This window comes from Sprattus sprattus, assembly GCF_963457725.1.
Source record: "Sprattus sprattus genome assembly, chromosome: 11".
Classification (NCBI taxonomy): Eukaryota; Metazoa; Chordata; class Actinopteri; order Clupeiformes; family Clupeidae; genus Sprattus; species Sprattus sprattus.
In genome coordinates, this window is record NC_137909.1 from 22,143,098 (window position 1) to 22,170,691 (window position 27,594).

General features: G+C 45.5%; 1 protein-coding gene across 1 annotated transcript in view; it reads right to left on the reverse strand.

Annotated features, from left to right (window-relative positions):
- cacna1bb (calcium channel, voltage-dependent, N type, alpha 1B subunit, b) overlaps positions 1-25,282 on the reverse strand; it is a gene marked incomplete at both ends in the record, with an annotated part of 146,147 nt that extends 120,865 nt beyond the window's left edge. Inside the window, 3 exons of the mRNA XM_080847519.1 lie at positions 18,172-18,311; positions 23,404-23,509; positions 25,023-25,282. Of these exons, the coding sequence (XP_080703645.1) occupies positions 18,172-18,311; positions 23,404-23,509; positions 25,023-25,282 (506 nt within the window). The remainder of the gene's footprint in view (positions 1-18,171; positions 18,312-23,403; positions 23,510-25,022) is intronic.
- Positions 25,283-27,594: the final 2,312 nt, after the last annotated feature.

Consider the following 27,594-nt stretch of genomic DNA (forward strand, 5'->3'; position numbering starts at 1 on the left):
TCACTCTCACACACTCTCTCTCTCTCTCTCTCTCTCTCTCTCTCTCTCTGAGTCTGAGACAGTAGGAAACGCGAATGGAAGTAAAAACAACAAGAAAACACAAGAGACTTTATCCATCCACATAAACTACACTGTGCTTTAATGAGCTCTATGAAAAGACACAGATGGTAGTCCTAAACTGTTGAGCACTTTACACAGATGTTTTTTTTTCTGTCTGGTGACACACAGGGTTTCCCAATACATCCACATCACAGTCTGAAGAGGACTTAAGAGGCCTGTGACTGATCTTATCAAGAACCTCCGAGACCTCAGAATAACATCTCTGTTTAGGGATGCTTATTAAGTGTGAGAGTAGGCACACACACACACACACACACGTACACGCACAAGCACAGGCACACGCACACACAGATAGAAAGAAAGAGTGAGAGAAACACACATGACTTGCAGAATGATGTCAAGCACAGGGTCACTGCCACCTCTTTGTTTGACTGTCTGCCTCAGATACACACACACACACACACACACACACACACACACACACACACACACACACACACAAAAAACAGCTCAGAACTAATGACATCTTGGCGTGTGCTACACACCCCATGTGGTGACAAAGAGAGAGAACCGTATGGCAAGACATGAGTGATGAATGAGCAAGAAAGCTACAGAATGCTGGGGGGAGCGAAAGAGGACGTGACAGAGGGAGGAGGAGGAGGAGGAGGAGGAAGTGGGGGTTAAAACAGTGACTCAGGTGTCATTGTCCACGTTTGTTCAGCTGAACCATGTCTGTGCTTTTTGCTATCAGGTGCCATATCAGCAATGGCCAAAACAGCGGCAGCTGTTCAAGTTGTGTATGTGTGTGTGTGTGTGTGTGTGTGTGTGTGTGTGTGTGTGTGTGTGTGTGTGTGTGTGTGTGTGTGTTTGTGTGTGGTTTGACAGTGAATGAGCGGCAACTGCACAAGCAACGACAATGGATCTTATGTGCTCAAACAATCTCACACAACCAAATGAGCAAAATGATGGAAAACAATTACATGGGAGGTGCATGAGTGAGTGTGAGTGAGTGTGTAAGTAAAAAAAAAAAAAAGAGAGACAGACATAGAGTGAGTAAGAAAGATAGATAGAGAGAGAGAGAGAAAGAGAGAGAGAGAGAGAGAGAGAGAGAAAGAGAGAGAGAGAGAAAGAAAGAGAGGGGCAAAATAATACAGAAGGAGAGAGCGAGGGTCTTCTGGACATGGAACGGAATTTGTAGGTGAGTGTGCCTGTGTGCGTGTTGTTTAGCTCCAACTCCCAAACCACTCAGCAATCTCTTTGAGCTCCACGGGGACCAATGAGTTCACTGTAAAAAGATGGATGTACTGTCTCCCCCCTGCCTGTCTCTCTCTCTCTCTCTGTCCCACACACACACACACACACACTCATACATAGACATATACAGTACATGTGCTTACCCACGCAGAAACACACATGTGCTTTCACACACACACACACACACACACACACACACACACACACACACACACACACACACACACAGTTAGTGATGAGCCATTCGCAAGGGGACCTGTGTGCACACGACGACAGCGGTAGAAGACGTGTGAGAACAGCACACCTGGAGAGGTGCAAATAGAGAATAGATCAGAAGGAGGCCTCGGGAGGCGGAGACTGAGGCAGAGGCGGAGGCTGAGGAAGAGACTGAGGCTGAGGCTGCAGGTAGCGCCCGTCCCACCTCATCTCTGCCCCATTTCCACTTTGGAGAGGGAGGAACACTGAGCTCTAACAATAGGGCCCTTCAGATGAGTCTTTTATGGTTTGATACTCGTTTAGAAACAAAAAAAATACAAAAAGTGTGATTCTTTACTTTATCGGTAATAGAGACCAAGAGAAAGAAAAAGTCTGATTTAAGGTTTTTAATATAAGTTATATAGGCATCCTTGTTAAATCTAAGGTTAAAATCTTACACCAAATATAAACGGAATAAAATGGAAATTAAACTGTGGCTACCGTACTGAGCTTTTCTGAAAACACGGAACCATTCTAGAGGAGCTAGCCATAGCAATTGTGGTTTTAATCTGAAAGCCTTAGTAAGGGATGTTACATCAAGTTACTGCACAAAATGGAGACAATATGTCAAAAGAAAATTAAATTGACAGTTGCATGATAACGTTCTGTCCTAAAACGTTCCCTTCCTCACTTATAGATTGCCCCTTCCGTGTTTACTGAAGTTATTATTTTGAATAAAATGACATTTCAGATCAAAATAGCGTAGTGCAGTAGTCAATGTGAATTACCACACATGAATTACCGCACTGGTTATTTATTTCCAAAGCATCCTTATGACTGACTGTAAAAGGGCCTATTTCTGAAGTATTCTATGATTAGTTCTTCACTAAATTAAAGCCTTCGGTGACTTCAAATATGGTCGACGCACTCCCTGACAATGTTACAGTTGTGATATAGTGTTATCAAGTTGATTGAACTCCTTTGGTCCCAAGATGTTCTCCTAAAATAAAAATGATGACGGAGCTGATTTGGAATAGGATCTATCTCACTACAGCATGGGAGAGTGTGTCTGATTCGTCTTTCATTTCCCAGCCCCACTGCACAATACAGTGCGCACGCAACGCTGAAGGTGTGAGACTTCTTTTCAATTTAAACCTTCATTTACATAAGAATCTTCAGCCTGCCTTTTTAAACCACCTGTGGTCAAAGGAAGAGAGAAAGGAGCGAGAGATATGCTGAGCAGAGAAGAAAATGAAAGAGGGGGAAGAGAGTGAGAGAGAGAGCGAGAGAGAGAGAGAGAGAGAGAGAGAGAGAGAGAGAGAGAGAGAGAGAGAGAGAGAGAGAGAGAGAGAGAGAGAGAGAGAGAGAGCACATAATGGAAGGTTGGCAGAGAAAGAACCAAGAAAACAGGCAAGCAAAGTGGAAAGCAGTGAAACACTTAAAATGATGCAACAAGACATTTAAGATGGTTAAATAGAGAAAAAAAAACTGCTGTCCATTACTAATATAACCACTTATTGGAAGTGGTGGATGAATAAAGAAAAAAACATGATTTTAACTTTGTGAAAAATAACTTTCATGTTAAAGCAGGGCTCCTGTCTCCACGGGGCATATGTTCCAAGACCTACTGTGGATAGCCGAAGCCACGCTAGTAGCAAACACCATATACTGTATGTAATACATACAACTTGTTTCTCATGTACATACTGTACATACCTATGATGAAGTTTCATTTATAAATTACACACAATAAAACATCATCAAGAACAACTAATAATTAAGTAAACTATTATTATAATTTATACAATAATAATAACAAACATACTGTAATGAAGGTTATGTGAATGTGGTTTCCTTTATTTCTCAATCGCCCCTCCCTTTCTTCCTTTCTTCCTCCCTTCCTTCCTTTTTTCCTCCCTTCCTTCCTTTCTTCCTCCCTTCCTTCCTTTCTTTCTCCCTTCCCTTCGTTTCACTCAAGTCCCTCCATTTGATTAAAACTTTGAAATTTCAATTTAATTAAAACGCGAGGAATGCAACGAGGATGGAGGAATCAAGGACAGACATCCGTGAGAAATGAGAAAAGCTTAAAGACACGAGTCACGTGTTAAGCGCATGGCTGCTCAGAGTGGTGCCGAATTTAAAACGTATATGTATACCGGTTATTTATTGAAAAGTTCCGCTTTTTCCGCCACGGTATCATAAACCGCGGATAATTGAAACCCCAGTTACCGAATCCGCGGATGTCGGGGCCCTGCTCTTTTCATCGACCACATCCTCACTCCTCCATTACCACAATTTACAGACCCCTTGGCCCCTCAAACCATCTCTGGCTGGTTTCCCTCACTGACTGTAAACAAGACCTCCAGAATAGCCACCCTCATCTATTCGAGAGAAGGCCCCAGTAGCCATGCTCACATCTCCCCTGAAGCATGGGTCAGACTGGAGGTGTATGAAGCCAATAACTTACATCCCCATTAGCTGCGACTGCTCTGATCTACGGCATTAAGGTTATTTATGCTCTATGGGCCTTTTACAGCACTCTACACCAGCACTGGAGTTTTTATTAAGGTGTTTCATTCAGGGCCTCACCCAAGTGAATATATGATGAATCGCAAGCAGAAGGGAGAGAGAGGAGAGAGAGAGAGATAGAATAAAATAGATGATACAGAACAGAGAGGCGCAGAAAGAGAGTCACGGAGAGGGCGCTGGAGATAGAGGGATCAGAAGAACGAGAGAAATGAAAGGAAAGACGATGAGGTGCATACAGGGCGAATTAGGGTCAGAAACAGAGACAAAGGGAGGTAAACACAGAGGCAGAGAGAGAGAATCGATGGCAGTAAACGCACTGGATGAGGGAGGCAGAGAGAGACAGAGACAGAGACAGAGACAGAGACAGAGAGTGTGTGAAAGGAACAAGGTTATTCTAGATCTCTTAACCACACGGTTACTGATTAACTCCATACAGAGATCAGAGAGAGCCAATATATGCATGCAATGGTGGTCCACTGGTGCAAAAGATAATTTTCAACACACACACACAAACACACACACACACACACACACACACACACACACACACACACACACACACACACACACAAACACACAGTTAATGATCCCTGCTGTATGCAAAGTGAGAGAGACAGGCAGACGCATAGGACCAGAGCTGAAGCTGGGGCCGTGAGTCACCTTTCAGTCGCCTGACAACCAGTGAGGCAGGAACACGCCCTGCCCCTGTCTCACCATATGGCCACGTTCACCAGGAAACGTCTCGCTTGAGTGACTGAAGGGACTCTGATGAATGTTAGCACAGCAACTGCCATTACACACTTGCTCTCTCTATCACACACACACACACACACACACACACACACACACACAAACACACAAACACATACACACTGTACTGCAGAAAGCTGAGAAGAGATGCATCTCACGCAATGTTTGTGCAATTGTGTGTGTGTGTGTGTGTGTGTGTGTGTGTGTGTGTTTGTGTGAGTGTGCGTGTGCACAGTAACAAACATACAGACACAGAGGCAAATGTGTCCTGGAGTTCACACATACATCAATGATTAAGTACACACACACACAAGACTGCATGCCAAAACAAACACACCTATCCACAACCAAACCACCCACTCATCCACCCACTCAGATGACACAGCGCACACTTCACAGAAAGCGAGAGAGACAGACAAAGAGAGAGAGAAGGGGGGATAGAGAGAGAGACAGAGAAAACCGAAAGAGACAGAAAGAGAGAGGAAGGAAAGAGAGTGAGTGAGAGAGAGAGAGAAAGAAAGAAAGAGAGAGAGACAGACAGACAGGCAGGCGGACTGAGTAAAAGAGCAGGAGGAACAGAGTCAGTGTTGTTCGTCAGCCGGACGCTGTCGGCCATTTAAAAAAGATACTCAGACATGAATGGCCACATCCAGGCCCGGGCTGAGGGGAAGGTGAGGTGCAGGCACACTTTGAAGCCCATTGTGTGCTGTGTCCCACGGCCGATGAAAGGACAGGGGATTTAATGGGGCTCTTTGAAGTCAGCTCTCGGGGCCAACGCGGACAAAACGCGTTTACAGGGGGTGGCCGGGGAGGCGGTGGGGGTGGGGTTAGGAGGGTTGGGGGGTGATGGGAGAGCTGGTGCCAGCAACAGTCCAAACCTGATGCTGAAGCAACAAGTGAGACCTAGAGCGACACACACATCCAATGTTGACCAAAACAGACACACACAAGCCCTCAAGGTGCACGCACCAAGAAAAACACACCGTCTTCACCCTGACCTTGACCCAGGTGGCGCCAGTCTTTCTACTTCCTAGTGTATCTGTATCACACTCTCAATGTTCATGCTAAATCAATTCCCAAGGCCTGTAAAGATAGTGATAGATAGTAAGGCATGAAAAATGAGAGTTCCTAGAGATACTGTATATGGAACACTAGCGGAGGAGGGGGGTGCTGTACAGCCTGGAGAAGCTCATGTTGCCCCCTGCGGTTTCAGGTCCATGTTTTAAATACCACTGCGGATCACCTGATACCGCTAACCTCTCAGGACGTGGCACCAGAGGTGAGGTCGCACTGGGTCAACGGAGCGGGCTGCAGCCTCTGCCAGCCCAAACCAACACATCGGGCCTATAACCGTGGTACAGTTGGGCCTATTACCATGGTAACAACAAATTGGTTGGGTGATTAATAGCCTTCCTGTTATCTTGCTCCTCCAGGTCATTTATTTCCAATCCTCTCGACAGTTCAGAATACGGTAAAGAGACTTAGCCGACTGTGTGTGATAGCGTGTACATGCTGCTGTGCAATAGTGCAGTGCTCTCAATCCCACACACAAACCCACCCTTATGTATTCAAAAAAAGTACGTCCCCACAGACATCCGCAGTCTGAAACCCTCAAACAGCCAAGGGGGATCTGCGCACACAGACATTTTGTGCAGTTATACTGCTGTTTTATAATCCAACAGTAACATCTTTCCAAAGCCTTGATCAACATGTACTTGAGAAAAGGGTCTGTTCCCCACAGGCCCAAATGCTAAATCAAAACGTCTGGCTGATGAAAACACAGAGAACACAACAACATAAAAGGGCAAGAGCGAGAAAGCGAGACAGTAGGACGGAGAGAGAGAGAGAGAGAGAGAGAGAGAGAGAGAGAGAAGGAGACAGAGAGGGAGGGGTATAATGAAAGAAAGACATCAGACAGCAGACGGACAGAAAGGGAACAGACCATAACAGGACAGCATATGTCTCTGTAATGGCCCTCAGTCACCCTGCAGATGGTCTAAATGATGCAACTGACAAAACTTCAGACAAAGGTGCTCCTCATAGTACTTCAACCATGAAGTTATACAACAAAAATGTATCTTTTGATTTGGTTATACACAACTGACTTCAAACCAGAATAACCCACCAAGAAAAGTGTGAGCCTTTCCCAGTCTATTTTTCATATTTCAATCTAGGCCTAGCCTGCTCTGAATACCCTGACCAGAGATCAGTTTGATTGTAAGCCCTCAGTGGACACAGGGTGAGACCAGGGACAGATGACACCTTGTGCCTTGGATCACAGCTCCAGTCCTGTCGCGCTCAGGGAGTCGCTGCCCTCACGAGGTGTTCCACTTCTCCCTAAGTGAAAGTGACATGAAACAAAGTGCTCTCTCCAGTCCTGCCTCTGGCGCACTAGAACGCTTCAGACGGTTGTCCTTTCAGTGGTCTCCATCTCTCTCTCTCTCTCTCTCTCTCTCTATTTCTATTTCGCTCTCTCTCTCTCTCTCTCTCTCTCTCTCTCTCTCTTTCTCTCTGTCTCTGTCTCTCTCTCCCCTGTGATCAGTACTCCATTGATCATGCCTTGGAGCTGCAAAGGGTTAGGATCGCTGTCTTTTTAGTAACTCCTAATGTCTGATGGGCAGGGCCGAAAGGTCCAGCCCTGCCCGGGGCAACACAATTACCAGGCTTTTCATTAAAGAGCACCAGATCCGGTTAGAGCCAAGGTCCCAAGGGAGGCGTCTGCTCTCGCCAAAGAGACGGAGAGAGAGTGTGGAAAAGACGATGGAGGAGAACAGTTACGGGGAATCAAATCTTCCCTCAACCTGGTCAGGCTTCATCAGTATCTGCCTGCTTCTTGACTGAGACATGAAGACTTTAGATTTAATATGTCATATGTCACTTTGTTTTATTATATTCATCAAAATAAATCCTCTAGCTGATTTGCAATTTAACCACCGCATTCATATTGGTGTTGTTAACGTTGATTAACGTTGATTTTTTACTTTGACAAGATTCTGTATTTCCATATAGACTGGCTCATCAACCATGGGGTGGTGACTGCAAGGCCTGTTTGATTAGCATTTTCCATCACCCCACCTTCAAGCAGGGACACTTTAAGGATATTTATGTCTGCTTCCTACACTAATTTGTGGACAAATCAATATCCAATGATCTGGTGGTAATAGGGCAGGTGAAATACTGTGCAGTCCTGGCGATGAAACATGTAATGTTTGGAAGACATTGATCGATCATTGTGTGTGTGTGAGTGTGTGTGTATGTGTGTGTGTGTGTGTGTGTGTGTGTGTGTGTGTGTGTGTGTGTCTGTGTATGTGTGTGTGTGTGTGTGTGTGTGTGTGTGTGTGTGTGTGAGTGTGTGTGTGTGTGTGTGTGTACAGACATACATACACACCTTTGCACACACAATGATCGATCAAGGTCTTCCAAACATTACATGTTTCACAAAAAAACGACAAAGAAAACAGACAAAGGCAACAATAACTGACTATAACTATTACTGTTGTTTACTTTCAGGAGCAATGCCATGACAATGACAGATAAGCCTATGAATTATCAGACCAACACTCACATACTGTTCATAAACAACAGCACGCTGACAAACATATTCCTGGGTCAGATTACACGCAATTCAGCATGATTTTGACATGATTTTCCAACAAATTCACTAACACATTTAACCAACAAATGTACAGCTTCAGACCCAAATGTGAACACCGAACACAAACCAAACGAATCAAAGAACAGTGATATAGCGTCTGGGATGACCCATTACCCCCCAACGGAAAGTCTAGCAGGCCACAATTTTTGTGGTTTCATGCCTACTCCTACATCATGTTCCTTAGAGAGGACCAATAGGATGACAGAGAGCTCTCTGGCATGTTGCAGCTGTCAGGTGGACCAATGAAACAGAGGAAAGGTTCATTGAGCTGTGGCTTCATAGCGTTAATGTGTCATACTAATTGAAGACATGTTCTAGTGCCATGCTGAAACTAGTAAAACATAAATTTAACAACAGGTAGATATACAGTACTGTGCAAAAGTTTTAGGCAGGTGTGAAAAAATGCTGTAAACTAAGAATGCTTTCAAAAATGGAAGTGTTAACAGTTTATTTTCATCAATTCTTCATAAATTAACAAAATGCAGTGAAGGAACAGAAGAAAATTCTAAATTAAATCAATATTTGGTGTGACCACCCTTTGCCTTCAAAATAGCATCAATTCTTCCAGATACACTTCCGCAGTTTTTGAAGGAACACGGCTGGTAAATTGTTCCAAACATCTTGGAGAACTAACCACAGATCTTCTGTGGATGTAGGCTTCCTAAAATTCTTCTGTCTCTTCATGTAAACCCAGACAGACTCGATGATGTAGAGATTAGGGCTCTGTGGGGGTCATACCATCACTTGCAGGACTTTCTGTTCTTCTTTAAGCTGAAGATAGTTGTTAATGACATTGGCTGTATGTTTGGGGTTATGTTCCTGCTGCAGAATACATTTGGTGCCAATCATACGCCTCCCTGATGGTATTGCATGATGGATTAGTATCTGCCTGTATTTCTCAGCATTGAGGACACCATTCATCCTGACCAAATCTCCAACTCCACTTGCAGAAATGCAGCCCCAAACTGGAAAGGAACCTCTACCATGCTTCACTGTTGCCTGCAGACTCTCATTATTGTACCTCTCTCCAGCCTCCAGCGAACAAACTGCCTTCTTCTACAGCCAAATATTTCCAATTTTGACTCATCAGTCCAGAGCACCTTCTGCCATGTTTCTGCACCCTAGTTTCTATGTTTACGTGCTTAGTTCAGTCACTTGGCCTTGTTTCCTTGTCGGGGTAGAGCTTTTTGGCTGCAACTCTTCCATGAAGACCACTTCTGGCCAGACTTCCCCGGACAGTAAATGTCTGTACCTGGGTACCACTGGTTTCTGCCAGTTCTGAGCTGATGCCACTGCTTGAAATCTTCCGATTTCGAAGGTAAATAAGCTTGATGTGTTTTTCATCAGCTGCATTAAGTTTCCTTGGCTGAACACTGCGTCTACGATCCTCAACGTCTTCTTCAAAAGAGCTGGAACTGCACATTTTGAAACCCCTGTCTGCTTTGAAATCTTTGTCTGGGAGAGACCCTGCTGATGCAGTATAACTACGTTGTGTCTTGTTGCTGTGCTCAGTCTTACCATGTAAATGGATAAAAAATAAACATTTATTGTTTACATTTTTCAAAGCATTCTTAGTTCATAGCATTTTTTCACACCTGCCTAAAACTTTTGCACAGTACTGTAGCTTCCGTAAACAATTGATTTTGCCTTAGACTGCCATAGAGACATTAATTGCCTCAAGTTCTCAAACGTCCTAAACTGTCCTCTTCGTGACACCCAGGAATGGGTCCACATTCATTTTTTCTTCCTCATCCAGCCACCACCCACATCACATCACACAGAGCGCTTCTGCAGCCATGATTGTGTCTAGACCCTCCTTCCCGACATTCTTTAAACCCACGCAATGATGGGAACAATGATTGTTCAGGGTCAAACTTGGAGTGTTGCCAGTCTCCCCACCTAGACATGGCAAAATCATACGGCACTAAACTGACATGGTGACCATTGTTAAAATGTCTCTCTCTCTCTCTCTCTCTCTCACACTCACACACACACACACATGCACACATATACACACACACAGACACAAGAACACACAGATACACACAAGACTGCCCTGTTCAGCTAAACCTTTTCTTTCTTTCTTCTTTCTTACTCCAAATGACGCCAGTGATGCTGTCCTTACATTGCATCTCCTACCTAATCTAAGTACTGCTTCCTCTACATTGTTCCTCTCTCTTTTGTTGTCTTTCTTCCTCTTTATCTTTCTTTAGCTCTCTCTCTCCATCTTCTATCTCTACACCCCTGACAGTGCCCCTTAAAACAGGCTTAGTCTCAAAGGCTCATGTGGACTCTTGGATTCCATTAAAACTGATCCATCCCTGCGCCATCCTGCACTTGCATCAGCATCTGTGATCGACCCACACACACACCCACACTCACACTCACACTCACACTAAAACTAACACTAACAACCACACACACACACACACACACACACACACACACACTCACACTAACACACACACACACACACACACACACACACACTCACACACTCACACACACACACACACACCCATAAGGGAAGAGAGGGAGGGGGAAGGAGAGAGAGACCGAGCCTCCATGGGGAGATAAATCACCCATTAGGTGTCGCTGCGTGACCCAGGGACGAATCCCTTAAGAGGTTTCACCTTGAACCATGCGCAGCGCTAAATGAAAGAGGTGCACTGGAGGATGAGAGGAATGATGCACTGCATTAGCCAATCACTGCTCAGAAGGATGGAGAGTGCACTATATTAGCCAATCACTGCTCAGAAGGATGTAGAGAGCACTGCATTAGCCAATCACTTCTCAGAAGGATGTAGAGAGCACTGCATTAGCCAATCACTGCTCAGAAGGATGGAGAGTGCACTGCATTAGCCAATCACTGCTCAGAAGGATGGAAAGAGCACTGCATTAGCCAATCACTGCTCAGAAGGATGGAGAGAGCACTGCAATAGCCAATCACTGCTCAGAAGGATAGAGAGAGCACGGCATTAGCCAATCACTGCTCCTTTGCCAAAACGCATATAGCGCACGTTGTGTTTCCGCAATTTGCGTAACAACCTCGTCGCGTCATCAGCGCCTAACCCCCGCCATTTGTGTTAACAGCGCGCAGCTAAAATAGGGAAGAAAGTCTCGAAATGTAATTTTATACAGCAATTTCCAAGGGTTTTAACCGAGATAATACTTTTGACGGTAACCGCCTGAGTTATAGAGAGCATTGTACTGATATTGTTTTTAGGTTACTTCAGATCTGGATACATGTTACTCGGTGTGCTTGAACGATCGGTGGAAAAGGCAAAGCAATTTCCAAGGGTTTTAACCGAGATAATACTTTTGACGGTAACCGCCTGAGTTATAGAGAGCATTGTACTGATATTGTTTTTAGGTTACTTCAGATCTGGATACATGTTACTCGGTGTGCTTGAACGATCGGTGGAAAAGGCAAAGAATACAGTTTAAACCAGGGGTCGCAAACTCAGGCCCGGGGGCCAAATCTGGTCCCCCAAGCGATTTTATCAGGCCCGCAAAGTTCCATTGATTTAAAAAAATAAATAAATAGAAAACAAATGACTAGACTGGACGCTCATCGCCCCCCGGGTAGTTTGAGACTCCTGGTTTAAACCATACATTGAGCCGTGATTCTGGGTAAGAGTTGGCAGAACAGCTAGCGGGTGGGACAATTTTTTTATATGACTATATGAAATGATATATCAACTATAAACATTTAAACAAATACAATTTCTGATGTTGGTATATATTAAAAAAGAAAATTAAAAAAACAAATCTTGCACACATTTAGCAGCAGATATGTCATGCTAAAACACCTCTTGTTTCATTACAAATACGTAACTAGAAAATGCATTTCCTGAAGGAAATACCAGTGCATGAAATGCAAAAGTTAGGAAAGGAAGAAGAAAAGAAAGAAGAGTGAAAGAAGGAAAGAAGAAAGGAAAGAAGAGTGGAAGAAGGAAAGAAGAAAGGATAGAAGAGTGAAGAAAGGAGAGAAGAGAGGATGAAGGAAAGAAGAGTGAAAGAAGGAAAAAAGAAAAGAAAGAAGAGTGAAGAAATGAAAGAAGAGTGGAAGAAGAAAAGAAAGAAGAGTGAAGAAAGGAAAGAAGAGTGAAAGAAGGAAATAATAGTTGAAGAAGGAAAGAAGAAAAGGAAAGAAGAGTGAAAGAAGGAAAGAAGAAAGGAGAGTGAAGAAAGGAAAGAAAAGTGAAAGAAGGAAAGAAGAGTGGAAGAAGGAAAGATGAGTGGAAGAAGGAAAGAAGAGTGAAAGAGTAAAAGAGAGTGAAAATATTGAAAAAAGGAGATAAAAATAGAGTGAAGAAGAGAGATTGAGTGTGAGAGAAAGTAGACTGAGAGGGATAGAGAGAAAGATGGAGAGATGGAGAGAAAAAAAGTAGAGAATGGAAGGTGTCTTAATGTTCCTAGTTACAGTTAAATTGAGAGGGACAGAGAAGAGGTTCCTTTGATTTGGTGCAGCTGTCAGTAAAGCACAGGTGCAAGCCAGTTTAAAGACCCTATTATGATGTCATAATGGCCCAATGTAAGTCAATGGGAAAATTTCGATTCGTTTTTATTTAATATCTTAAAAAGTATAAAGTTTAGAAAAGTGAAAAATACATAGCATAAGTGTCCTTTACAAGACCTACGTGACAAAGTTTGAATGAAGTTTCTACGTTAAGCGGTTCGGGCTGAATTAATCGCAGAAAAAGGTAACAAGAATAAGAAGAAGAAGAAGAAGAAGAAGCCTAGGAATAACAATACAGGGCATTTCATGCACTGTAATTAGGCGCACTTTACGCACCTCCTCCCAGCTCTTTGCGACGAACCGCCACTTTCCCTTATACCCTCCTAGCAGTGGCCAATCTGCATTTTTACTCAACTGCGCCGCCTTTGTAAATACGGTTCCATGTCTTTACCTGCAATTTGCGCAGAAATAACGCCTGAAGTGGGCGCAATTCTGTTAGTAAATGAGGCCCCAAGTCTGGCAAAAACAACAAACAAACAACACCACTACATTCACCGTGGCTGAGAAGAGAGGGACTTGCCATCTGTTAGAAGACACAGTCAGAAACAACATGGAGTGGAGAGAGGAACAACTCACAACCAGGGAACATGGGGTCCAGCCTGGAATGGAGTCTGTTAAAGCAGATGTTTGGCAGGAATAGCACGACGCCCTGTGCAGCGTCTACCTGTGGTCCCCACTGCCAATACCAAATCTGCACAACATAACACATCTCAGCATCTTTTCTCCTGACGTTGACTCTCTCTATATCTTTGTCCTCCTACCCTAAACCTCATTAACTGTCTATGCTCATTAGATCAAGATAAGCGACGTTTTAGCAGGCTAACACATGTGGATGTCCAAGCCATGGTCATCGCCAGCATACCCTTTTACAAATGCATAATCAAAGGTGTTGTTGTTGTTGTTGGCATGAAAACAGAGGTCAGGATGGTGCTTTAGTATACTTGCGCACCTTTAGATGCGTGCTGATGAGTCAGCTAGTGGTTTCCAGTCAGTTAGCAGTACTGGCAGAGGGCCAAGCTTCCCCCATGCCAAGATTGTGGGCTGGATCCCGCTTCAAAGAGGATGTCCGTCACGAGTGAGATTACTCTGTTTGGCTGCGGTTCTTTCCCGTTACAGCAGGACCGCAGAGGAGGGCTCAAATCAAGACTCACTCAGGTGAGGATTCAACTTGTCGATGTGCTTTTGTTGAGTGTGCTCCAAGTGTGAGGCTTATTTTGGAACCGCACACAGACACACACACACAAGACAATATTATTCTTGTGTCTCATTGCGTCTGGTGTCTCATGGCGTCTTGTGTTTGCACCTCGTTAAGTATTCCAGAGGAGCTCATATAACAAGGGCCACAGGGGTGAGCCTGGAGGGGGTCAAAGGTCAAGCTCAGGGAAAAGGGAAGCACAAACGTCGACACGCACCACCCTGACTCCACAGGGTTGGCCGAGGATAAGGCAGGAGCTGTTGTCCGGGCAACACAAGGCAGCAGTCTCCCAGGTGACCAAACTCCACCCCTCCCCAACGACCCACTTAGGGAGACGAAAATGCACACACACACACACACACACACACACACACACACACACACACACACACCAAGCAATAGCAGTTCGATGCCATTGGGTCACATGGTCGACCAGCACAATGGTTTTGTTATCTTACCGGTGAAATGATTACTTCACTGACTGTTTCGCAAGATGATTCTCTTCCCTTGGCTTGCCTTCCCTTTACCTCAGTGTTGGTCAGCCTTTGTTTGCACAGCTGGGCTTCATGAATCAGTGCAGCTCAACCTCTCTTCTCCTTCTCTCTGTCTCTACCTCAACCTCTCTCCTCCCTCTCTCTGTCTCTACCTCAACCTCTCTCCTCTCTGTCTCTGCCATAACCTCTCTCCTCCCTCTCTCAGTCTCTGCCTCAACCTCTCTCCTCCCTCTCTCTGTCTCTGCCTCAACCTCTCTCCTCCCTCTCTCTGCCTCAACCTCTCTCCTCCCTCTCTCTTTCTCTGCTTCAACCTCTCTCCTCCCTCTCTCTGTCTCAACCTCAACCTCTCTCCTCCCTCTCTCTGTCTCAACCTCAACCTCTCTCCTCCCTCTCTCTGTCTCTACCTCAACCTCTCTCCTCCCTCTCTCTGTCTCTGCCTCAACCTCTCTCCTCCCTCTCTCTGTCTCTACCTCAACCTCTCTCCTCCCTCTCTCTGTCTCTGCCTCAACCTCTCTCCTCCCTCTCTCTGTCTCTGCCTCAACCTCTTTCCTCCCTCTCTCTGTCTCTACCTCAACCTCTCTCCTCTCAATTTCAATTCAGCTTTATTGGCATGACAAAAAAAACACAATTTGCATTGCCAAAGCATTCTTGTAATACATATAATAATATAATAGAACAAGTAGAAAATAAAACATAATTTTGTAACGGCAGTGTGTGTGTGTGTGCATGTGTGCATGCGTGCGTGTGTGTTCATGCATGTGTGGTGGTGTGGATGTGAGTGCATGTAAGTGTGTATGGGGGAATGTATCCGTGTGTGTGGTTTACTGATGAAGTGACTCTTCTCTTTTTCTGTGGCAAGCATCTATATATTTTGCTGCCACTCTTGTGCTCCTCTCTTCCTCTCCCAATAACACCCTCAGACCTCTCTGTCTCTACCTCAACCTCCCTCTCTCTCTCTCTGCCTCAACCTCTCTCCTCCCTCTCTCTGTCTCTACCTCAACCTCTCTCCTCCCTCTCTCTCTCTCTGCCTCAACCTCTCTCCTCCCTCTCTCTGTCTCTGCCTCAACCTCTCTCCTCCCTCTCTCTGTCTCTGCCTCAACCTCTCTCCTCCCTCTCTCTGTCTCTACCTCAACCTCTCTCCTCCCTCTCTCTGTCTCTGCCTCAACCTTCTCCTCTCTGCCTCAACCTCAACCTCTCTCCTCCCTCTCTCTGCCTCAACCTCTCTCCTCCCTCTCTCAGTCTCTGCCTCGACCTCTCTCCTCCCTCTCTCTGTCTCTGCCTTAACCTCTCTCCTCCCTCTCAATTCAATTCAATTCAATTCAATTCAATAAGCTTTATTGACGTGAATGTTTTTTAACACTATTGTCAAAGCATGTTACACACATATATCAACTGAATAATGATTGTATACATATACAGTTTAACCATATACACGCACATATACATACACACAAGTATGTAAGGCAATCTTTCCTCGCCTGTGAGACCATGGAAGTTTGGGATGACCTGACTGAACCTCTCAAAAGAGTCTTTTCTAATTATGTCATATTTTGGGCATTCCATGAGGAAGTGTGCCTCCGTCTCCACGGCCCCCAGACTGCACTGTGAGAACAGCCTCTCCTCTCTGGGCAGCCAGGTCTGCCTTCTGCCCTCTCTCTGTCTCTGCCTAAACCTCTCTCCTCCCTCTCTCAGTCTCTGCCTCAACCTCTCTCCTCTCTGTCTCTGCCTCCACCTCTCTCCTCTCGGTCTCTACCTCAACCTCTCTCCTCTCTGTCTCTGCCTCAACCTCTCTCCTCTCGGTCTCTACCTCAACCTCTCTCCTCCCTCTCTCAGTCTCTGCCTCAACCTCTCTCCTCCCTCTCTCTGTCTCTACCTAAACCTCTCTCCTCCCTCTCTCTGCCTCAACCTCTCTCCTCCCTCTCTCTGTCTCTGCCTCAACCTCTCTCCTCCCTCTCTCTGTCTCTACCTCAACCTTTCTCCTCCCTCTCTCTGTCTCTGTTTCAACCTCTCTCCTCTCTGTCTCTGCCTCTACCTCAACCTCTCTCCTCCCTCTCTCTGTCTCTACCTCAACCTTTCTCCTCCCTCTCTCTGTCTCTGTTTCAACCTCTCTCCTCTCTGTCTCTGCCTCTACCTCAACCTCTCTCCTCCCTCTCTCTGTCTCTGCCTCAACCTCTCTCCTCCCTCTCTCTGTCTCTGTTTCAACCTCTCTCCTCTCTGTCTCTGCCTCTACCTCAACCTCTCTCCTCCCTCTCTCTGTCTCTGCCTCAACCTCTCTCCTCCCTCTCTCTGTCTCTGTTTCAACCTCTCTCCTCTCTGTCTCTGCCTCTACCTCAACCTCTCTCCTCCCTCTCTCTGTCTCTGCCTCAACCTCTCTCCTCCCTCTCTCTGTCTCTGTTTCAACCTCTCTCCTCTCTGTCTCTGCCTCTACCTCAACCTCTCTCCTCCCTCTCTCTGTCTCTGCCTCAACCTCTCTCCTCCCTCTCTCTGTCTCTGCCTCAACCTCTCTCCTCCCTCTCTCTGTCACTGTTTCAACCTCTCTCCTCTCTGTCTCTGCCTCAGTGCCTACTTCTGCCGTTCCTTGGCCCTCTTTCACTCCTTCATTTGAGCTCGCTCTTTCTCTTTCCATTTTCATTACCTTTGGCTGGCCATTGGTCCTCACGTTGATTTATTTGTTTGTTGACTCTCCAGAATTGCCCATCATTTACTCAATAAATCCAATCCAGCCCTCTTACGATGCTGAGGCCTGAGCAACATGCAGCCGCTCATAAATTGTGGAGCTCAATGTGGGCAGACGGTGAGAAATGGGGATGCTGTGTGGTGGGACCCAATGGTCCTCGCAAACACACACACTAAGACACACACACACGAAAACAGACAGATACACAGAGACACACATACATACACACACATTTTTGGGGACGAAGCCTCCAGTGTGTCAGAAAATACAAGAGGCAAGGGGGGGGGGGGGGGGGGGGGGGGGGGATTGTGTCTGCAAGCCTCTAGCAAATGACTAAAAATAAAAGTAGAATGGTTGCATTCAGATGTCCCCACTTCCAGGATAAACATCACTTTAGTGTTAAACTTGGGCATATAATGGGATTATGCTGACCATTACAACTATCAGTACTCAGCGTTTTGAGGCATACTGCTCATCACAAGCAGCAAGCCTTCGGCCCTGTCTAGTGTCAACACCCAACTTAAGGTACCCAGCATTTTCTGACACCCACCAAGAAGGGATAAAACGCAGCTACATTCTCCACTGTTTAATGGCCTTGGCTGTCACCAGTTGGGCAATAAGCAGAACAGCCGAAGGCAACATTTGCTTGGGAAAACAGGGAGGATACGAACACACTCACACACACACTCAGGATTTCAGCACAGCAATAACAATGATGGCAGTCCCCTACTTTCTCCATAATGGCGTGCACACACACACACACACACACACAGAGAGAAACAGCATTCTCCATCTGTGGCATATTTTCCACCTCAGCACCAGAGGGGGATAAGGACTCACCCAGTCAGGACAACCACGAAGTCCATTACGTTCCAGCCATTGCGGAGGTAGGAGTCTTTGTGAAAGACGAAGCCCAGAGCGATGATCTTAATGCCGGCCTCGAAACAGAATATTCCAATGAAGTAGGGCTCTGTGTCGTCCTGCGGAGAGATAGAGAGGGAGAAGGGCAGAGAGAAAAGGGAGATATGGGTGACTTTTTTTTATTCAAAGGAAAAGAGAGAGTAATGAAGCGTGGCCGGGCGAGCGAGAGCGAAAGAGTGCTAAAGAGATGGCCCCTTTCACTTTCCCCCGTGACACGCGCAGAATGGGTCGAGGAATATAGAGACCGCTCCTGGGGTGAAAGGAAGGAGAGAAAGAGAGCGAGAGACACAGAGCAAGGGACATAAACAGAGGGATCGCCCTAAAGGAGAGAGAGCGAGAGGGAGAGAGAGAAAGAGAGAGAGAGTGAACCACGTTAGGATTGGCGAGTGGGTTGGGTTTAACTGTCCCTCTCCTTGCATTAAGTGTCTTCTCATATGGTCCCAGCGTGCTGTAAACTGCTACAGGAAATAAATTGGATTTGCCCGTCACTAATTGAAAAGCCAATATTGCTGACAGACGAGCAGCTTGAAGTGATTTCTCAGGTAGCACCTTGTGAAATGCCTGCTGAGTAACTACCTTGAACTTCATTTGTCAGAACTCAGAGGCTGCCCACGCATTTGTGTGTGTGTGTGTGTGTGTGTGTGTGTGTGTGTGAGAAAGTATGCTAACCCGTGATTATGGGTGTTTGTTTGTGTGTGTATCTGTGCATGTTCCTACACGATATGATGTGATTGCATTACATTTAGTCATTTAGCAGACGCTTTTGTCCAAAGCGACGTACAAGGGAGAACAATCAAGCTAAGAGCATTAAAAAAAAAAAAAAAAACCTGGTGTAACCATAAATATTGCTTATAAAACGACATAGAAAGAATAAAAAAAAAGAAGTGCGGGCCTGTTGCTGCTTAAGTGCAGGTTGAGCCAAGGTGCCAGTTTAGGAAGAGAGGTGCTCTTTGAAGAGTTGGGTCTTCAAGAGTTTCTTAAAGGTAGGGAGGGACGCTCCTGCTCTGGTAGTGCTAGGCAGGTCGTTCCACCAACGTGGAACTACAACTGAGAATAGTCTGGATTGCCTTGCTTGCACTGGGGGCAGTGCCAGACGACGCTCACTGGATGAGCGCAGCGTCCTGGGTGTGACATTTGCCCTTACAAGAGCATTTAGGTAGGTGGGAGCAGACCCAGTAAGCACTTTGTAGGCAAGCATAAGTGACTTGAATTTGATGCGAGCAGCTACTGGCAGCCAGTGGAGCTCAGTGAGTAGCGGGGTGACATGTGCCCTCTTTGGTTGGTTGAACACCAGGCGCGCCGCTGCGTTCTGGATCATCTGTAGTGGTTTTACCACGCATGCCGGCAGGCCCGTTAGGAGGGCGTTGCAGTAGTCGAGGCGGGAACCCACCAAGGTTTGCACCAGGAGCTGGGTGGCATACTGGGTTAGGTACGGCCTGATTTTGCGGATGTTGTAAAGCGCAAAGCGGCATGACCTCGCGACAGAGGCAATGTGGGCTGTGAAGGTTAGTTGGTCGTCAATAATGACCCCGAGGTTTCTTGCTGTTTTGGATGGAGCCAGAGATAAAGAGTCAGTCTTGATGTTGATGTTGTGGTGGATGAACTGTTTGGCTGGGAAGACCATCAGTTCTGTTTTGGCCAGGTTCAGCTGAAGGTGGTGGTTTTTCATCCATGTGGATATATCAGCAAGACAGTCTGAGATCCGTGCCGAAACAGTGTTGTCCTCAGGAGGGAAGGACAGAACCAGTTGAGTATCATCGGCATAACAGTGGTAGGAAAAACCATGCGAGCGGATGATGGGGCCCAGCGAGGTGGTGTAGATGGCAAAGAGAAGTGGTCCCATTACAGACCCCTGGGGCACCCCAGTGGTGAGGTGGTGGGGTACAGATAGATGACCTTGCCATGACACCTTGAATGAGCGCCCAGAGAGGTACGATTCAAACCAGGAGTGCGCCTTGCCTGAGATGCCCATACTTGATAGTATGGACAGAAGAATGCGGTGGTTGACTGTATCAAACGCAGCTGATAGGTCAAGCAGGACAAGAACTGAGGATTGAGCTGCTGCTCTAGCTGTTTTTAAAGCCTCTGTCACAGATAGCAGGGCTGTTTCGGTGGAGTGACCGCTTTTGAATCCAGACTGGCATTAGTATCAGTGAGTGTGTGTGTGTGTGTGTGTGTGTGTGTGTGTGTGTGTGTGTGTGTATGTGTGTGTGGTCGATTGTGTGTGTACCATCTCTTTGTCACTGGACTGCATGAATGTCAGCATAGCCCCCAGGCACTAGGCACGCAGTCACACATGCCAGTGACACACTGAACATGGACCGCTCCTGCTGGGTTGCCAATTACCATCTGAGAGTACAAACCCATTCTCTCCCTACACGCCTCCCAAGCTGCCACCACTGCCACTCAGCAGGTGAAACACATGCCAGCATTCGCATGACCCCTAACGACTTTGGCAGTTTAAATGGCAGCTTCACACGAATTGCATTCATTTACATCGTGCCCAAACTCTAACAGCAGGGACAATCTATCCAAATGTGTGCATTAAGGGTCCTAGGGCTCCAAGTCCTGGGGAGGCTTGGAATTAATGTGCTGTCAGACGGTGTCATTTAAGGGTATCCGACTCACACTACGGGACAGTGCTTAAAGGCACCCAGAGCAACTTTCGAGGCTTAAAAATAAACATTCAATTTCTAGTCTTTTTTACACGTAGTAAGTTTCAATAACTCCATACCATTACATACCGACATTCAAGCAGCAAAGATGAGACGTCGTTGTGTGGTGAGAACTGATAGAAAATCGATAACAACAACAATCGCAGCCATTTTCTTTATTTTTTGTAACCTACAATAAATAAAGCAGGCTTCCAGTCAATGGAAAAATGGCTTCTCCCCACCGGCGATTGTTGTTGTTTACAATTTTCTATCAGTTCTCACCACACAACGACGTCTCATCTTTGCTCCTTGAATGTCGATATGTAATAGTATGGAGTTATTGAAACTTACTACGTGTAAAAAGACTAGAAATTGAATGTTTATTTTTCATTGAATGTTTACATAAAGTTGCACTGGGTGCCTTTAAGGCTTCAGGACTTGATAGGCATTCTTATCAAATAATGTTTGATTCAAAGGGTGGACACTACCAACCCACTGCCCTGGATAACCCTCACAATGACTTCCTGAAGTACCTCTTACCCCTCCTGCCAACCCCATGTGGAGAAAAGGTGTTAACCCCCCCCCGCCCCCTCCAAACACTATGAGAAATCCCATAGGAAATTAGAGAATGTTACCACCCAGGAAAAGCTCAAAACTTGTGAAGCGTTCAATTATTATCTACACATCTGTGGCAGTAACACAGTCACTAGTCTCGGCAGCACCAGGGCCTGAACACAACAGTTGCCTTGAGTGCATATTTCCTGTTCAGTGCGTCTAGCATGAATAAACTCTGAATAATAGCGGAAACGTGTTCACTCAAAACCAACAAAAGAGGCAAACTCGCTGCCTCTTGTAATCTCAGACTTATCAGCAGGGGGGCCAAATGAGGGACATGAGGGAGGAATTAATGATTCTAGGAAGTGTGTTACGCGTTTGATCCAACGCCTGCAGATTGTGTACGTGCTATATAAATTTTTTTTTTGTTCTCAGAATGGCCTGATCAGTGAAAGGAAATCCGTGGCAGACTTGGAGAACACACAAACCCCTCAGTTACAGGGTCATGAGCTCAGTCAGAATGTCACACATGCGCACAACCACACACACACCAACCACCTGTTCTGCATTTCCACGCGATGGACAACCATTGATGAAAATCAGCGTTAATGTTCCGGTGTACAATCAAAGGTTCAGTAATGGGAGGCTGTTTGGCCTCCTCCTCTCCATCAGCTCCCCCCACCTCTCTTCAGCATCTTTGTATGTCAAGAGCCTTGTGGTTTTCTTGCGCTATTTTCTGAGGCTTGTCTGTAATTGCACCACTAATTGCAGCCATGAGCAGGTGGCTGAGTTTGGGGGGCTTTGTGGAGCCCCTGGTCCTAGTGAGACAACTAAAGCAGAGGTCTACATGCATAAAAAGCTCCACTAAGTGTCCCATGACCAGCCACTTTGAGCCAGCTACGATGCCTTTTGCTGATAGCTAGAGAGAGACAGCTTGGATGACTCCCGCTTCAATGTGTTTCACATTATGTTGTTATCGTTGTGTTGAGTGCAGGAGCCTCTACAGGCAAAGGGTTCAATAGGCAGTCTGGGCGGTAGGAGTAAGCCGGAGCTGGATCAAAGCCAGCCCAGCGTGACGACATGGAGGCTAGCCGAGAGACAGCAGGGACACATGTGTCAATGCTCCGTGGAAATGCTGCGCTAATGAGCCTCCCAGCCAGGCTACGCCACCCCCATGGACCCAGGAGGGGAGGAAGGGAGCGTGGCCGCTGTGTCAGCCAGAGCCCGGGCACTCAGGGTGGGACTGTGGGATCCTTTTAATGGGCTCTCTCCGGTCACCAGGCGACACTAGTGCAGCAGCAAAAATTGATCAATGCATGTTGCTCAAGATGATGTGTGTGGGAGTATAGAGAGACACAGAGAGAGACAGAAAGTGAGTCGAAGAGAGAGAGAGAGAGACACAGAGAGAGAGAGAGAGAGAGAGAGAGAGAGAGAGAGAGAGAGAGAGAACGAGAAGCAGTGTCTTTGTTCAGATGGGCTTATTTTGATACCCTCCCTACCCTCCCCCTCTTTTCACTCAATTAGCCATCTGACAATCCTTAAACGCCTAAAAGACCTTCAAATTCAGATGAAGAGCTATAACAGTGCATGACAGTCAATTACAACATGAATAAAATATATCCCATAGGTGAAAGGGGACACATCAGGCAAAGGCTAAGAAGAACAGAGCAAATTCTGAAGGGAAAAAAAGAGCATGGAGTGCAAGGAGAGAAGCAGCAGCCCAGAGAGTGAGAGGCATCCTGCTGTGGTGCTTACCAGGCGCTCGGACATGGGGGTCTTGTGTGAGAGAGAGAGAGAGAGAGAGAGAGAAAGAGAGAGAGAGAGAGAGAGAGAGAGGGAGCATCTTGCTGTGCTTACCAGGCGCTCGGACATGGGGGTCTTGTGTGAGAGAGAGAGGGGGGGGGGGGGGGGGGGGGGGTGAGAGGCATCCTGCTGTGCTTACCAGGCGCTCGGACATGGGGGTCTTGTCTGCCGCTGGTAGGTGCTGCTCCAGGGCCAACACTATACAGTTGGCGATGATGGTGGCGAGGATCATGTATTCAAATGGAGTGTGAAGGTCAAGGAAAGACAAGGAATGATACAATCTGGACACATAATATCTCATCTCACAAAAAAAGGAGAACAGGATAGAAGGACTAAGAACTAGGATGGTGTGGCTGCTCAGCTGATCACAGTGCTAACCAATCTATTACATAACTGGATCTTCTGATAAAGGCAAGAAATGCATAATCGCATGTGTGATTTCTCCTATGGGCTCTGCAATGACTGTTAAAACACTGATAATGGCATTAGGACATGACATAACTATTAGAAGCTCCTACTAAAACTGGAAAGGGCTCCATTTTTTTTTATCCAACACAATTTCATACTTCCGCCTTATCATGTGGTCAATATGCTGAATTCCAAGGATTCTTCTGATAAAGAATTCACCCCACAAGAAGGACTCATTTAACTTGTTTTTCCAGCTGCCAGAACATTTAAATTTGGTTTTAAGGCAAGAGCCGTTTTTCAATCCATTTTACATTGCCATTCCCCCGAGGTTACGTCTTTATGGAACTGCCACGTAAAGCGTCAATGACTTCTTAAGTCGCCCCCTCGCAACCCGTAGGGCAGACATACACAATATGCTCCATTTTGTCATATGTACAATCATAAGCCGTCTGCTTGGCCCCTGGAAATGAATCTGTATGCAGCTGTGATGTCTAAACTGACTTACGTTCCACTTCCACACTTGACAATTCAGTACCCTGGAGAGCGCTCTTGAGTGCAAATAAAACATGGGGGCCTAGTTTTCATGTCTTAAGTTTACCTTGCGTATACAACTTATGCATGCCGTGTTCATTCCGTACTTTAAATGCAACACTTATAATATGTAAACTAAGAGATAAGTAGTATAGTAATAGTATTTAGAAAACTGTACGTGACACTGCTACTGCCAATAGATCTGGAAACTAGCATGAACTCTACAAGTAGCTTTCAGTAAATCTAAATGCAAGGGCACTCATGGAGACGGACACTTAAACTTAGCGCTAACCTGACAGTGTTAATTTACATCACGACTAAAATAACATTGTAGGACGCCAAAGGGTGGTGTGGATAAACCTATAGATTTAGGATTTGAAATACCCCCGAGCCTCAGAAACGATTGCCCGTGACTATAAAAGGGGCATACTTTCCTCGAGAGCTTGACGGTTGTATGTCAGCGTTTACTGTAATCTCACAATAAGATTGAGACCATTTCTATGCTGCCACCCAAATCCAAAACTGGCCGCGAGTGTGTTCGCCTGTTGGATACCTGTGCACTGTCACAAACTGGTATTTTGAATGATGGGTATCTTTATATGATGGCACACAATTGCCCGTTATTGAAGGTTGCACTACAATGTTGCTTACATGTTATATGTTTATAGAGGATTATAATACTGCCTGGAATACTACAATGGAAAAAGGAACCACACGTCAAATTTGACAGTTCTTTTCTCACAGATGTTAGCTTCAATCACTCAAATCACTTGCAACCTGTTCTCATTTTGACGGTCATTTTATAACCGGAAAGGATATGGCCATTCGGTAATTCTCTTAGCATACTTCCTTATGATATTGTCCTCGCTAAAAATAAACAAGGACCGATTGACAGTGAAGCAATTCTGTTTTGTCTGTTTTGGGTTGTACAAAGCCATTGTCCTGGCTCTTTGAGCCATCGACTGCTTGTACACCCTCTGGCCGCCTGGGGGACCTCCCGCTCGGGCGCCCCCTCTTCCAGCGCCCGGCGGACCTCCGCCTCCATAGCGGGTTGGTAGATCATCTCCAAAGCGAGTCATTCTAGAAATAAACAGATCCAACAAGGAATATCCAAAAAGACATTAATTACAAAAGGCCAGGGAAGCATCACAACGCACACACTTGTCAAGACCAAGAGTCTCCATCAGTGCATGCTGTTCCGTGTGATAACTGGAGAGAAATGTTGGATTGTCTTCTCTTGATTTTATCTCTTGTTTCTACACCCTCTCAATCCATCCTTCGGTGTAATGTGAATAAATCACAAAGTTCGCGTGTGTGCGTTCCGAGTAAACCGCACTTCATTGACCCGTAGGAAAAGCAAATTAATTCATTCCACGTATCCAGAAGATGACATTCCAGGTCGCAAAATGACCAAACATAAAAGTAAACGTGCTCATGGTATAATGTCATTCAAGGAAAATGTCAATTTTGCCATATTTGAAATAAAAACAACACAAAACTACTCCAAATGCTCGTAAATCTCCGTTCGTTTGATGACTCCAGCTAAACAAGGCTGTAGGAAAAAAAAAACATTCCTTCTTCACGAAAAATGTGAATTAATTACAAAACAGTCAGAAGCGTCTTCCTCGGTACTTCCACTTGCGATGTAGGCTACAAATGTAGTCTATTGAGTAGGCGCTGGTCCTCATGAATAGACGCATGTGACTAAAATTAACCTATCGGCAAGGCCACCTGCACTACAATTCTCCACCAGAATCGGGAGGAGGGATTCTCAAGCACATCCGATCAATACAAGCTTATTTATAACTCTCAAGTTACTCAGATTCCTTTTTTTTGCGTCTTCGCCGTGGTTTTCCTCCTCCTCCTTTTCTACTGCGGAGCAACTACCAAATATCCAAATTGGGGTTATGGATCACAGATGTGTTTTTTCATTGTCTCACGGATGGAGGATTTGAATGCCACAGGTGCGCGCACCGACTACGAAGCGAAAAACTACAGATAGGCTATAGGTCGGAAAATATGGTGGAGAGAGTGAAGAACAGATTGGGTGGCGTCAAAAACGTGACACACTTTTCGAAAACAGTAAAAACATAGATTTTGTGGAGATAGGCAGCTAACTCACAGCCTCTGAATTAATCATACATTCATTGGCTAATAATAGCCTACTCAATTTAAATCTAATGTTGTGTAAGTTGTTTTCTGCAGTGTTTTTAACACTGTATGTGAAATTAATGAAAACAATAACTATTCCTGTAATTCCAATTATTAATCTAGGCATTTGAAATCGGCAACAAATGTAATTGTTACACAAAGAAAGGGCACCAATGTAGACCCATAATATAGAGTGTATTTTGTCCTTTTTTCTCCTGTTTCTCCTTTTCTCAGGCGTCCTCCAAGCCAAGGCAGTGAGTCATGAGAGACATCCTGTGGTCTCAACCCAGCCGAGCACATGAAGAGCACGGATGAGACACATTCTGGCACGGAGTCATGGGTTAAGGATAGGAAAGACATTCAGGAGGTGACGGCCGAGAAATCCCCCACAAGTGTAGGACACTCTCCTCACGTCTAAGAGCACTGGCCCTAGTATGTTCCAACGATGAAGAGCTATACATCTGACAAAATAACTGGACACGGAATCACCTTCATTTGGTAAAATGGATGAAAAACATTAAATCAAGCCTTCAACTGCATTAGTGGCCAACGCCATCATTGAAACAGAGGCGTTGATTTTTATGGGCCACATAACAGAAATGACATGGTGACGGGTGTTGGCTAGGGCCTAAAATGTAGGGTTTTTGCTGATATCCGCCTGTCTGATGAAGGGGAAGAACAGTCTACAGTAACCAATATTACCCTGCTACCACAGTTTTCACAGGTACCACAGCCACTGCACATGTAGGTCATCCACAAAGTACCACTTTATTCAACGATTACACATTTATGGTGTGTCTTTATTGAGATTTTATGATGGTATTGGAAACCTATAGAGGGATGATGGGGTCCGTTGGCATGTAAGTAGGAACCATGTTAATTCACGAATGTAAATCACACTACCTAATAAAACACGTTGGTTATCAAAAACGGCCAGACCCCTGAATTTAAATATTAAACAGAGCCCGTTATATGAATGGCCACCGCACCCCCAATCTCTAATTCAGTTAAGATTAGGTGGATTTAGTGATGGAATGCAATATGGATTTCATGTTACAATAAAATCATGTCCATGTCATTCACTGAGATATGCCATTCCTCATCATTAAACTCATTTTAAGGAGGCCCTTTGTGTAGGCTAGTGATTAGGCTAGGTCTTGGTTTATGGTGATCTTTACAGAGGTGCTTGAGGGAGGATATGGAAATCAGCTTCCACTCTACACATGCCCTCCTTTCACCA